Source organism: Hypanus sabinus, unplaced genomic scaffold (assembly GCF_030144855.1).
Source record: "Hypanus sabinus isolate sHypSab1 unplaced genomic scaffold, sHypSab1.hap1 scaffold_246, whole genome shotgun sequence".
Lineage (NCBI taxonomy): Eukaryota > Metazoa > Chordata > Chondrichthyes > Myliobatiformes > Dasyatidae > Hypanus > Hypanus sabinus.
Genome location: NW_026780581.1, coordinates 606,276 through 618,940, shown reverse-complemented (window position 1 = coordinate 618,940; position 12,665 = coordinate 606,276). Strand labels below are relative to the sequence as shown.

The window sequence follows — 12,665 nt, the reverse complement described above, 5'->3', positions numbered from 1 at the left end:
CCCGGCAGCTTCATCACTGGCATCCACAGCTATAGAAAACGGCTTTGTAAAGTCAGGTGCCCTGAGCACAGATTGATGACATAAAAATGGCTTTCAATCGATCAAACGCCTACTGACAAGGCTCGGTCCGAACAAACTTTTCACCGTTCTTCAGGAGATTAGTCAGAGGAAGGGCGATATCAGCAAAGTTCTTGCAGAACGTACGATAATATCCAACTATTCCCAGAAACCTTCGAAGAGCCTTCTTACCAGTCGGAATAGGAACTTGAGAAATTGCCTGGACTTTTGCCTGAACAGGGGCCCACTTGCCTTGACCTCCAACAACACCAAGATAGGTCACAGTGTTATGACCAAATTCACTCTTTGCCAAGTTAACTGTAAGGCTGGCCTGGGAAAGCCTGTCAAACAGCTTCTCCACTGGAGTGATATGCTCTTCCCAAGTGTCACTCCCTGTGACTAGGCATCAATATAGGCATCTGTGTGTTCTAACCCTCGAATTACAGAATCAAACATACCCTGGAATGATCCTGTACTATTTTCCATTCCAAACAGCAAAACATTGTATTAATACGACCCAAAAGGTGTCACAAATGCAGAAATTTCTCTCCCTCTGTCCATCAATGGAACACACCAATAACCTGTCAACAGATCAATCTTTGTAAGAAATTCAGCCTTTCCAACCTTATCAATGTAATCATCCACCCTAGGGATAGGATAGGCATCTGTTTTTGTTACTGCATTTACCTTCCTATAATCAGTGCTAAATCTAACACTACATCAGGTTTGGGCACAATATCGCAAGGTGAGCTCCAATCTGATGCTGAAGGATTGATAATACCATTTTCCAGCATATAGTCAATTCCTTGCTCCAGCAATTTACACTTTTCTATGTTCATGCGATATGGGTGTTGTTTAATCGGTTTGGCTTGACCAATATCTACATCATGTACTGCGAAGGTGGTTTGCTTGGGAACATCGGGAAATCAATCTTTAAACTTCAGAATTAATTTCTTCAGCTGTTGTTGCTTTGGCTGCAGATGAGCCAACTTGTTATCAATGTTTTCTGGAACAACCGAGTTCATTAGCCTAACTGGGACCATGTTTGGCTTGTGAAAAGTCTCAGACGAGTCAATCGTTCCATTCTCAGGGTTGCCAGATTCATATGTTTTGACAACAGCACTCACAGATGGTGCCTGCTTATCAAAACAAGGCTTTATCATATTTACGTGTACCAGCTGTGTTAGCTTACGTCAGTCGTGTGTTGTAATAACATAATTCACATCATTAAATTGAGAGACTATTTCATAGTCTATTGAATTTCACCTGAAGTGGATTCGTCAACATAAGGCAAGCACCTTATCCCCCACCCGGTATTTTCTTTCACAACCCTGCTTATCAAACCAACACTTCATTTTGTTTTGAGAAACCTTTAAGTTTTGTCTCGCTAGACTACAGGATTGTTGTAGTTTATTTTTGAACTTCAAAACACAGTCACAAGTTAACATGTACATCCCCAGCAATCCACCGCTCCTTTAACAAGGTCAAAGGTCACCTCACTCTGCGACCAAATACGAGTTCAAATGGAGTAAAGCCCAATGATTCCCGAACCGACTCTCTTCCTGCGAACGAACACAAATGTATTCCTTCATCCTAGTCGTTTCCATTTTCAACACAGTATGTCTTAATCATTGTTTTGAGGGTAGAGTGAAATCTTTCTAAAGCCTCTTGTGATTCCGGATGGTATGTAGATGATGTAATTTGTTTTGCTCCCAGTACATAAACTACCTGCTGGAATAACCCAGATGTAAAATTACTTCGTTGATCAGACTGGATTTCTTGAGGCAAATCAAATAAAGTAAAAAAAAACTCGGTAAGAGCCTTCGCCACAGTTTTAGCTTTAATATTTCTGAGAGGTATTGCCTCTGGGAATCTGGATGCAGTACACATAATACTTTGTAGTTACTGATGGCCAGCTTTAGTCATTGGCAATGGGCCAACACAATCCACTATAACATTGGAAAAGGGTTCACCGAATGCAGGTATAGGCCGCAGTGGGGCCACTGGGATGACCTGATTAGGTTTACCAACAACTTGACAAGTGTGACAAATCCCAGCATTAATTTCTGGTTTACCCTGGTTATCCCTGCTACTCTGTTGGAAACTCTTATTCGGGGTAAAATTAACCTTATGAGTTAAAGCAAACTGATCTGCTAATCTAGCAGACTCCTGCATAGTGGCAGCATCATTTCCATCTAAATACGTCTTTATGTCATTAGGGATGCATTTTTTGAATTCTTCAATTAAAACCAACTCTTTCAAGCTGTTAAAATCATCATTTACATTTTTATATGTGCAACAGTTTGCAATACACACAAATTTCTCATAAGCAAATTCCATATAAGTCTGGTTCACAGATTTCCTCAAATTTCTAAACTTTTGCCTGTCTGCTTCTGCGATCAACTCGTAAGCTTTGAGCACAGCCTGCTTCATGAGGTCATAATGTGTGGTGTGTGGCCAGCTGGTTAAGTTGTTGAACTCGCGATCTGAAGGTCATGAGTTCGAGCCTCAGCCGAGGCAGCGTGTGTGTCCTTGAACAAAGCACTGAACCACACACTGCTCCGGCACGTTTATAGCCCAGTGGCGATGATTGGGGGGTGGGGGGGGGGGGGCGCATAAATAAATAAATAATCAGCTGCTGCAGCAACTGTCAAAGCTGTATAGACTTGTTAACCCTTCCCCTTAATTACACTTTGTAAGAGAATTTTCTGTCTGCTTTTCTGCCTCTCTAGCCTGAATCTGCCTCTGCCTTTCCGCAGACACCATCTTGAATTTTTCTAACTTCTACTGGAGCTCAAGCTCACGAGGTTTACTTTCAGGAAACACCTCCAACTCCTTCACTTTAAACACTCCCTCAGACACATAATGTTCAGCTATTATCCTCTGCATCAGTGCCCCCCTCAAAGTCAATTTCACCTTTGCAAGTTTTAACGTTTTAGCAATACTCAACAACTCAATCCTTCTAGTGTCTTCTAATGCCTGAGAGATTGACCCTTCCAGATATCTATGAAAATCCATTGCTGCTGATTTTCCAGACACAAATAAATCAAAAGGGATTTCCAAATGATATCAATAATAAATCAATCCTTAAATTTGTTCATTTCCCAGACGTAGCCCCATTTTGTTACAAACCGTAACACTTATAAATGAACCACCAGCAACAGATTACTCCCAGTGGCCACATATTTTAATTCCACATCCCATTCCCATTCTGATATGTCAATCCATGGCCTCCTCTGTCAAAACGAATCCATACTCAGGTTGGACGAACAGCTAGGTAGCCTCCAACCTGATGGCATGAACATTGACTTCTCTAACTTCTGTTATTGCCCCTCCTCCCCTTCTTACCCCATACCTGACATATTTAGTTGTCTGCCTGTTCTCCATCTCCCTCTGGGGCTTCCCCCCCCCAACACTTCTCTTTCTCCCGAGGCGTCCCGTCCCATGATCCTTTCCCTTCTCCAGCTCTGTATCCCATTCGCCAATCACCTTTCCAGCTCTTAGCTTCATCCCACTCTCTCAGGTCTTCTCTTATCATTTCGCATTTCACCCTCCCCCAACTACTTTCAAATCTCTTACTATCTTTCCTTTCAGTTAGTCCTAATGAAGGGTCTTGGCCCGAAACGTCGACAGTGCTTCTCCTTATAGATGCTGCCTGGTCTGCAGTTTCCCATCAGCATTTTGTGTGTGTTGTTTGAATTTCCAGCATCTGCATATTTCCTCGTGAGTGTTATGTGTATATATGTGTGTAAATATAACTCCCAAACTATTGAGCTCAGGGCTTGGAGTCTTGAGATGGTAAAGTATTTAAGTTCAGTTCAACCATAGAATACGTGATGAGAGAGAGATATTTGTATTTCCAGGGTAAATGTTGAGAGAAGGCAATTCTTTCGGATTCATGGTGGGAAAATGAGAGAACAGTTGCTGTAGATTTTATCCATCATCTTTACAAATGTACATAAGAATTATCACCTAAAGTGACCTGTCATAAGGGGTATCATCTTCAAATGAATGACCACACCACAGCCAGGCAAGGGTTAACACATAAGTGGTCTCCACAGGATATCCCAAATCAGATCCACTCCTATGCACCAAATGAGGGACAACGACACATTCGATGTATGGTGAACTGATAATTAACCCACCCTCATGAGCATAGGAAACTTACAAACAGTGACCCTTGGCCACTGGTTTACTGGTTTTGATCCTTCCATTTTTCCTCCTTCATCTCCTTCTGACTCTGAGTGTCTGTGTCCTCGGTTAAAACTAAACAAGCTGCGAGTGATGTAAACAAGCTGCAAGTCAGACTGATTCGCATTCTTAATCTCTCTCTCCCTCTTGAAATGAGTCCACAGCAAACAAAACCCAGGGATTCATTACAATGGCCACTCCCCATTGTCAACTGACAGGTGTGTCAGTAGGTGCAATGACTGAGTGAATCCCTTCCCACATTCTCAGCAGGTGAATGGCCTCTCTCTAGTGTGAACTCGCTGATGTCTCTGTAGGGTGAATGACTGAGTGAATCCCTTCCCACAGACTGAGCAGGTGAACGGCTTCTCCCCAGTGTGAACTCGCTGATGACTCTGTAGGTGAGATGACTGAGTGAATCCCTTCCCACATTCTGAGCAGGTGAATGGCCTCTCCCCAGTATGAACTCGCTGGTGTCTCTGTAGGTTGTAAGAGTGAGTGAATCTCTTCCCACATTCTGAGCAGGTGAACGGCTTCTCCACAGTGTGATCTCGCTGGTGACTCTGTAGGGTGTATGACTGAGTGAATCCCCTCCGACAGACTGAGCAGGTGAACGGCTTCTCCCCAGTGTGAACTCGTTGGTGACTCTGTAGGGTGGATGACTGAGTGAATCTCTTCTGACAGACTGAGCAGGTGAACGGCTTCTCCCCAGTGTGTACTGGATGGTGTTTCTGCAGGTCAGATGACTGAGTGAATCCTTTCCCACATTCTGAGCAGGTGAATGGTTTCTCCCCAGTGTGAATTCGCTGGTGTCTCTGTAGGGTGGAAGAGTCAGTGAATCTCTTCCCACATTCTGAACAGGCGAACGGCTTCTCCCCAGTGTGAATTCGCTGGTGTCTCTGTAGGGTGGAAGAGTCAGTGAATCTCTTCCCACATTCTGAACAGGTGAACGGCTTCTCCCCAGTGTGAATTCGCTGGTGTCTCTGTAGGTGGGATAACAGAGTGAATCTCTTCCCACATTCTGAACAGGTGAACGGCTTCTCCCCAGTGTGAACTCGCTGGTGACTCTGTAGGTTTGATAACTGAGTGAATCTCTTCCCACAGACTGAGCAGGTGAACGGCTTCACCCCAGTGTGAACTCGCTGATGACTCTGTAGGGTGGAAGAGTCAGTGTATCTCTTCCCACATTCTGAGCAGGTGAATGACTTCTCCCCAGTGTGAACTCGCTGATGTCTCTGTAGGGTGGATGAATGAGTGAATCTCTTCCCACAGACTGAGCATGTGAACGGCTTCTCCCCAGTGTGAACTCGCTGGTGTCTCTGTAGGGTGGATGAATGAGTGAATCTCTTCCCACAGACTGAGCATGTGAACGGCTTCTCCCCAGTGTGAACTCGCTGGTGTCTCTGTAGGGTGGATAAATGAGTGAATCTCTTCCCACAGACTGAGCATGTGAACGGCTTCTCCCCAGTGTGAACTCGCTGGTGTCTCTGTAGGAGGGAAAACTGAGTGAATCTCTTCCCACAGACTGAGCAGATGAACGGTTTCTCCCCAGTGTGAACTCGCTGGTGACTATGTAGGTGGGATAACTGAGTGAATGTCTTCCCACAGACTAAGCAGGTCAATGGCTTCTCCTCTGTGTGAACTCGCTGGTGTCTCTGTAGGGTGGATGAGTGAGTGAATCTCTTCCCACAGTCTGAGCAGTTGAACGGCTTCTCCCCAGTGTGTGCTGGATGGTGTTTCTGCAGTTCGGATGACTGACTGAATCCTTTCCCACAGACTGAGCAGGTGAATGGCTTCTCCCCAGTGTGAACTCGCTGATGTCTCTGTAGGGTGGAAGAGTCAGTGAATCTCTTCCCACATTCTGAGCAGGTGAATGGCTTCTCCCCAGTGTGAACTCGCTGGTGACTTTGTAGTTGGGATAAATGTGTGAATCTCTTTCCACAGACTGAGCAGGTGAACGGCTTCTCCCCAGTGTGAATTTGCTGATGTACCAGTAGGCGGGATGACAGTGTGAATCCCTTTCCACAGTCTGAGCAGGTGAACAGCTTCTCCCCAGTGTGAACTCGCTGATGTACCAGCAGAGTGGATGACAGAGTGAATCCTTTCCCACAGACTGAGCACGTGAATGGCTTCTCCCCAGTGTGAACTCGCTGGTGACTCTGTAGGTTGGATAACTGAGTAAATCTCTTCTCACAGACTGAGCAGGTAAACGGCCGCTCCCTGGTGTGAACTTGCTGGTGAGCCATTAAGACAGATGACTGAGTGAATCCTTTCCCAGAAATTCAGCAGATGACCAGCCTCTGCCCGGTGTGCTGTGAACTGATTGTTGTGTTCGCAGGTGGGATGTCCGACAGAATCCCTTCTGACACACAGAACGTGAATGGCCTTGCCCAGTGTGAACTTCCTGATGAACCTTCAATTGTGATAACCGAATGAATCCATTCCCACTGAGTAGGTGAACGGCCTTTCTCCTGTACAAAATGATGTTCTTGCCAGTTGGTCAAATGATCGAGTGAATCCCTCCCCACAGTTTGAGCAGGAAGGATGGTCAATTGAATCCCTTGCTCCTTAAATATCTAGACAGAGACAACCAAACTGGTGTGCTGTGTTTGAGCTTCCTGGAAACCAATTTCTTCTCGTTTTTAACCTGTAAAAAGATTTACAAAATCCATCAATGGGTGTCGGACAACATTACAGATGAGATAACTTGAGTTGCCAAGCTTTGATCCGGTACCACACTGTTACAATGAGGTTCAACCCAAGTTGGACAGAGAAATCATCTTTTGACTGGGCAGAATGCTGGTATCTGGAATGACTATCAAACTCTCTGATGCTCTTCCTGTCTGTATAAGAAGGGGGCATTTCTGCCATCTCCAATTTGTTACCGGCTCAGTTTGACTCTCTCCATTGGTATTATTCCCTGTTTCTGCTGAGCAGCATGGGTGCCTGGCCCCACAGTAACTGAAACAGTCTCACACAAATAGGTTTTCTTGATGTGCAACTGGGATCTTCTTTTATGTATTATTAACTTAAAGTGCCACAGTTTTAACGCCACATAAAAATTCCTGCTGAAGTGACTGGTTAGTCCACACAGCTGTTAAAAGTACTTAGAGTGATTTTTTGTATTATTTCAGGTTGCTGTCACAGTCATAGAAAATTTTAACACAGAAACAGGCCCTTTGGGCCATCTAGTTTGTGCTGAACTATTTAAACAGCCCACTCCCACACCTCTGCCATCCAGGTACCAAACAAACCTCTTAAATGTTGAAATCGAGCTCGCATGCACCACTTGTGCTGGCTGCTCATTCCACAGCCGGATGACCATCTGTGTGAAGAAGTTTCCCCTCATGTTCCCCTTAACATTTCACGGTTCACCCTGAACCCATGGCCTCTGGTTGTTGTCCCACCCAATCTTCGTGGAAAAGGCCAGCTTGCATTAACACTATCTGTGCCCCTCTATCACAATCAAATCTCACCTCAATCTTCTGCATTCCAAGGTATAAAGTCCTGATTTGTTCAATCTTTCCTTATAACTCAAGTTCTCCAGACATGGCAACATCCTTGTGAATTTTCTCTGAAATATCTGAACTTCGTTTACATCTTTCCTGTAGGTAGATGACCAAAACTGCACACAATACTTCAAATTAGGCCTCACCAAGGTCTTCTAGAAGTCAACATAACATCCATCTATTGTTATCAGTACTTTGGTTCATGAAGGGCAATGGGCTGAAATCATTCTTTCCATCCCTATCTACCTGTGATACCACTTTCAGTGAATTAAGGACTTGTATTCCCAGGTCCCTTTCATCCACAACACTCCTCTGTGCCCGACCAGTCACTGTGAAAGACCTCCCTTGGTAGGTCAGACCAAAGTGCAAAAACTCACACTGGTCTGCATTAATTTCCATTTTCCATTTCTCAAACCATTTTGCCACCTGGCCCAGATCACACTGCAAGCCATGATAGTCTTCTCGCAGTCCGCTAAACCCCCAGTTTTGTTGTCATACACAAATTTGCTGATCCAGTTAACCACACTATCATCCAGATTACTGATATAGATGACAAACAACAACAGATCCAGCACTGATCCCTGTGGCAACCACTAGTCACAGGCCTCCAGTCAGAGAGGCAACCATCTGCTACCACACTCTGACTTCTCCCAAAGACAGTGTCTCATCCAATTTACTGTCTCGTCTTGAATGCTGAGTGACTGAACCTTCTTGACCAACCTCCCATATGAGACTTTGTCAAGTGCCTTGCTAACGTCCATGTAGACAACATCCACTGCCTTGCCTTCATCCACTTCCCTGATAACTTCCTCAAGAGACTCTATAAGATTGGCTAGAGCCATGCTGTCTATCCTTTATCAGTCCACACCTATCCAAATACTTACAGTATATACCTGGTTCCTGCACCCAAATTGCAATAACTTTCCCAGTTCTGATGTCAAGCCCACCAACGTATCATTTCCTAGTTCATTTTTACAGCCTTTCTTGAACAGCAGAACAACATTGTCTGTCCTCCAATCCTCCAGTACCTCACCTGTCACTAAGGATGATTTAAATATCTGTGCTAAGGCCCCAATAATTTCTGCACTTGTCTTCCGTAGGGTCCAAGTGAACAACTTGTCAGGCCCTGGGGATTGATCCACACTAATTTGCCTCAAACCCCTCCACCTCTGTAATCTGTACAGGGTCCATGAAGTTGATGCAGCTTTGCCTCACTTCTATAGACTCTGTGTTCATCTCTTGAGTAAATACGGATGCAAACAAAAATCTCCCCAAGTCTATGTTATCACTTTATATGGATTACCATTCTGATCTTCCAGAGAATTATTTTTTTTTCCCTTGCAATCTTTTTGCTCTTAACATATCTGCAGAATCCCTGAGGATTCTCCTTCACCTTGTCTGCTGGGGCAACCTCATGCCTTCTTTTATTTCTTTCATGAGTGTTCACTTGAATTTCCTGTATTTCATAACTACCCCATTTGTTCCTATCTGCCTGTACCTGGTATGCACCTCGTTTTTATTGATCTGGGAGAGGAAAGCCAAAGAGGTGATAGATCTGCATGGTGGGAGGTGGGGGTAAGGAGGGTTAAACTAAAGTTGCAGGGGGAATGGGAGTCTGAATAACAGAACAGATTGTGGAGAGGTTGTGGAAACAGATGTTGTTCAGGCCTCAGACACAGTCAGGAATGAAAAAGTTGAGCATGGTGCAGTGAATATGCTGAGACCTGTATATTTCAATACAAGGAGCAGCGTAGGAAAGGTGGATGTGTTCAGGACATGGATCAACACCTGGAATCTACACTAGGACCTGGCAACTGTGGACTGGGACAGGCTGCTTTATGGCAAAGGTGTGCTTGGTAAATGGGAGGCCTTCAAAGTGAAATTTTGAAAGTAGTAAGTGGGTATGTCAGAATAAAAGGTAAAGATAGAAACTGTAGGTAAACTTGGATTGCACGAGATATTGAGACTCTGGTAAAGCACAAAATGGAATTGCATAACAGGGATAGGCAGTCAGTTTCTTATGGAGTATAAGAAATGCAAGAGAACACATAAGAAATCAATCAGGATGGCTAAAAGATGGCATGAGCTTGCTGTCACAGAAAAGGTGAAGGATAATCCTCAGGGATTCGAGTGATAGATTAAGAGCAAAAGGATTGCAAGGCACAAAGTTGGTCCTCTGGAAGACCGGAATGGCAATCCACGTGTGGAACCAAAGCAGATGGGGGAGATCTTAAATATTTTTCAAACTCTATTTACTCAGGAGATGGACAAAGGGTCTGTGGGAGTGCGGAAAAGTGGCATTAACCATTTCAACCCTGGGACAAAAAACACTTCTCTGGCCACTCACACGCTCAATACCCCTCATCATTTTATACACCAAAAAATGTCTCCAAATATAAACAAGGAAATTATACATTGCACAATCTACTTTCCATGATTCAGTACATTTACATGGCCAGGTGTGTAAAAAGGACCCAACGAATATCAGGGACAAACAGGCCCAATTCACCACAACCACAAACTGTTCCTGCTGCTACCATCCAGGAAACGGTACCACAGCAAAAGGACCAACAGGCCCCGGGACATCATCTTCCACCAGGCCATCAGACTGATTAATTCATGCTGATACAATTGCATTTCGATGTTATATTGACTGTCCTATGTACAAACTATCTATTATAAATTACTATAAATTACACATTGCCCATTTAGATGATGTAAGGTAAATATTTCTACTCCTCATGTTTATGAAATAGGAATTTAATAAAGTCAATTCAATTCACCCTCTCCACTATCTGATCTGTCATTCTGGCTCCCATTCCCCCTACAACTTATTTTAACCACATCACACCCTCCCCTGCTCACTACAACTAGCAAGTCTTACCACTAGGATATTCGTCCCCTCTTGTTCTGTTCCTCTGACTAACGAATCCCCTATCAGTCTTTTGACTTTCCTCTGCCAGGTAATTCCCCCCACAGCTTCTGAAGTGGTCCACTTGTTGTTGTGTGAAATGGCCACAAGAGTACTCTGCGATGCCTATTTAACCTCATTCCCCTTCCTGACTCTCACCCAGTTTCCTGTGTCCTGCACCTTGGGTGTAACTCACCTCTCTTCATGTCATATCTATCACCCCCTCCAACTGCTGGATGATATGGAATTCACCCATTTCAAGCAGCTCATTGAAGTGCAGGGTTACAAGCTGCAGCTGGATGCACATCTTGTAGGGGAGGGCATTAGGGACACTGCAGGTCTCCCCTCCTTCCCTCGAATACCCCTCTAATTTGTAATAACCAGTGTGCAGATAAATCTTGGACTGTGTATTTTTTACCCAGTGACAAGATGTGCACAGTGAATTTTATATAGAGAGGTATTCATTTTCACAGCTAGCAAATCACTGTCAATAGGAACTTTGATCTTCTCTGGGTTTGATCGAGTTCATCTGCACTCTCACACAACCTATGTAGCAGGCCTGTAAGAGGAAATGCAGGAGTTTCTCACCAAAGCTTTTGCACATTGTCCATATGTGGTTTGCTTGCTGAATTACGCTTTAAGAAGTCAGATTTCCAAATATCACTCCACTTCTTCCCACTTGCAAATTCTCCAGCAACTTTTGCATCACCAAAATGCAAACAGGCATCACTAGTTTCTGTATTGTACATAAATATTCCCCCTGAACCCTCCCCCAATGACTGACGGTGGTGAACTCAGTGAATGAAATCCCAATGAATATGAAGGGATGGGCAGTAGTCTGTCTCACTGGAGTCTGGCACATTTGTGAAGTGAAAGCTACTTGTTGCCCAGGGCAAAGGTGTTTGATATCATAATGTACCCAGAGAGAATGGGACAAAACATGTTCTCACCGGTAGAAAAGTCCAGAGCAAGAGGAGGTAGAGGAAGCAACACACACAAAATACTGGAGAAGCTCAGCAGGCCAGGCAGCATCTACGGAAAAGAGTACTAATGCTGAGTTCCACCGGCATTTTGTGTGTGTTGCTTGGAATTCCAGCATCTGCAGATTTTCTCTTGTTAGTGATTGGAGGTAGAACAAAGGTGATTTTCTCAACTGCTGATGTAAAAGATTGTGTTCCCTTTCTCCGAGTTCCTAATCCTTGCATTTAGATAGCTGGAGCTCAGCTCTGTCTGAGAGATCCATCGGTTCCCATTCCCTCATCAGCCAGAAGCTCCCCGGGGCCCGTGTACGGATCGTGGGGCTGAGAGAGAGGGAAGAGGACAGGACTGTCCCGGGATTGCTGCCCACGGTGTCCGAAATTCAGAGGAATTATCCTGAAGTCGGTATTTAAGATAAAAACACGGTTAATCGCTCGTACCTGCAACCGACATTTTCAAATCCTTCTGTGCACTGCGCGCCTGCGTGAAACTCAGGGACGGCCTCAGCCTGACGCCTGCGCATTTCATCGGCGCTTCAGCGCCGGTGAAATTCTGAACGAATTGCCCTATGGGTAATCACGGTGCCATTAAACATTTCTGCAAGCACCAGTTCAATGTCCATACCTCATTTTTTTTTTATCTTGGGTATAGAAAAAATCTGCAGCTGTTTTAACGCAGAAAGCGGCTCCCATAAGCAATATACTCAATATGAACGTGTATCTAAAGCCAAAGTAAAATGCAGATATAAAACATAGGAGATTCTGCAGTTGCTGGAAATACTGAGAAAACATTTTCTATGTATTCCTCTCCAAAATTTCTGCCTTATCTGTTGATTTCCACCTGTGTTTTGCAGAAATTAACCACCTTTTTTTTCAATCAACCAGTTTCCAAATGCTTCTAATCTTTCACTTTTAACCACATCGTTCTGGTCTTATTCGTCCTCCTCCTTTGGACACCATCTCTCTCTGGAGCCCCTGACTCAGGCTGGCAAATCTTCGGTTTCTGACTCTGCATATCGAAGA

General features: G+C 44.4%; 1 protein-coding gene across 2 annotated transcripts; it reads right to left on the bottom strand.

Annotated features, from left to right (window-relative positions):
• Positions 1–432: 432 nt before the first annotated feature.
• LOC132387974 (gastrula zinc finger protein XlCGF26.1-like) lies at positions 433–12,152 on the bottom strand. Of its 2 annotated transcripts, none has more exons than XR_009510106.1 (2): positions 12,084–12,152; positions 433–1,788 (listed from the first exon to the last, which is right to left on the bottom strand). XR_009510106.1 is itself a non-coding variant. In XM_059960294.1 (2 exons), exon 2 carries the CDS (start codon positions 6,489–6,491, stop codon positions 4,512–4,514), a length of 1,980 nt encoding a protein of 659 aa, XP_059816277.1. In that variant the 5' UTR covers positions 6,492–6,892; positions 12,084–12,146; the 3' UTR covers positions 4,285–4,511. The 2 variants fall into 2 exon arrangements, 1 of the variants encoding a protein (XP_059816277.1); XM_059960294.1 differs by lacking the exon at positions 433–1,788 and adding an exon at positions 4,285–6,892 and having other exon boundaries at positions 12,084–12,146.
• Between the last annotated feature and the right edge of the window lie 513 nt (positions 12,153–12,665).

Excerpts from the sequence above, each read along its gene's own strand:
- LOC132387974 (XM_059960294.1), bottom strand. The coding sequence starts at position 6,491 with ATGGCTCACCAGCAAGTTCACACCAGGGAGCGGCCGTTTACCTGCTCA.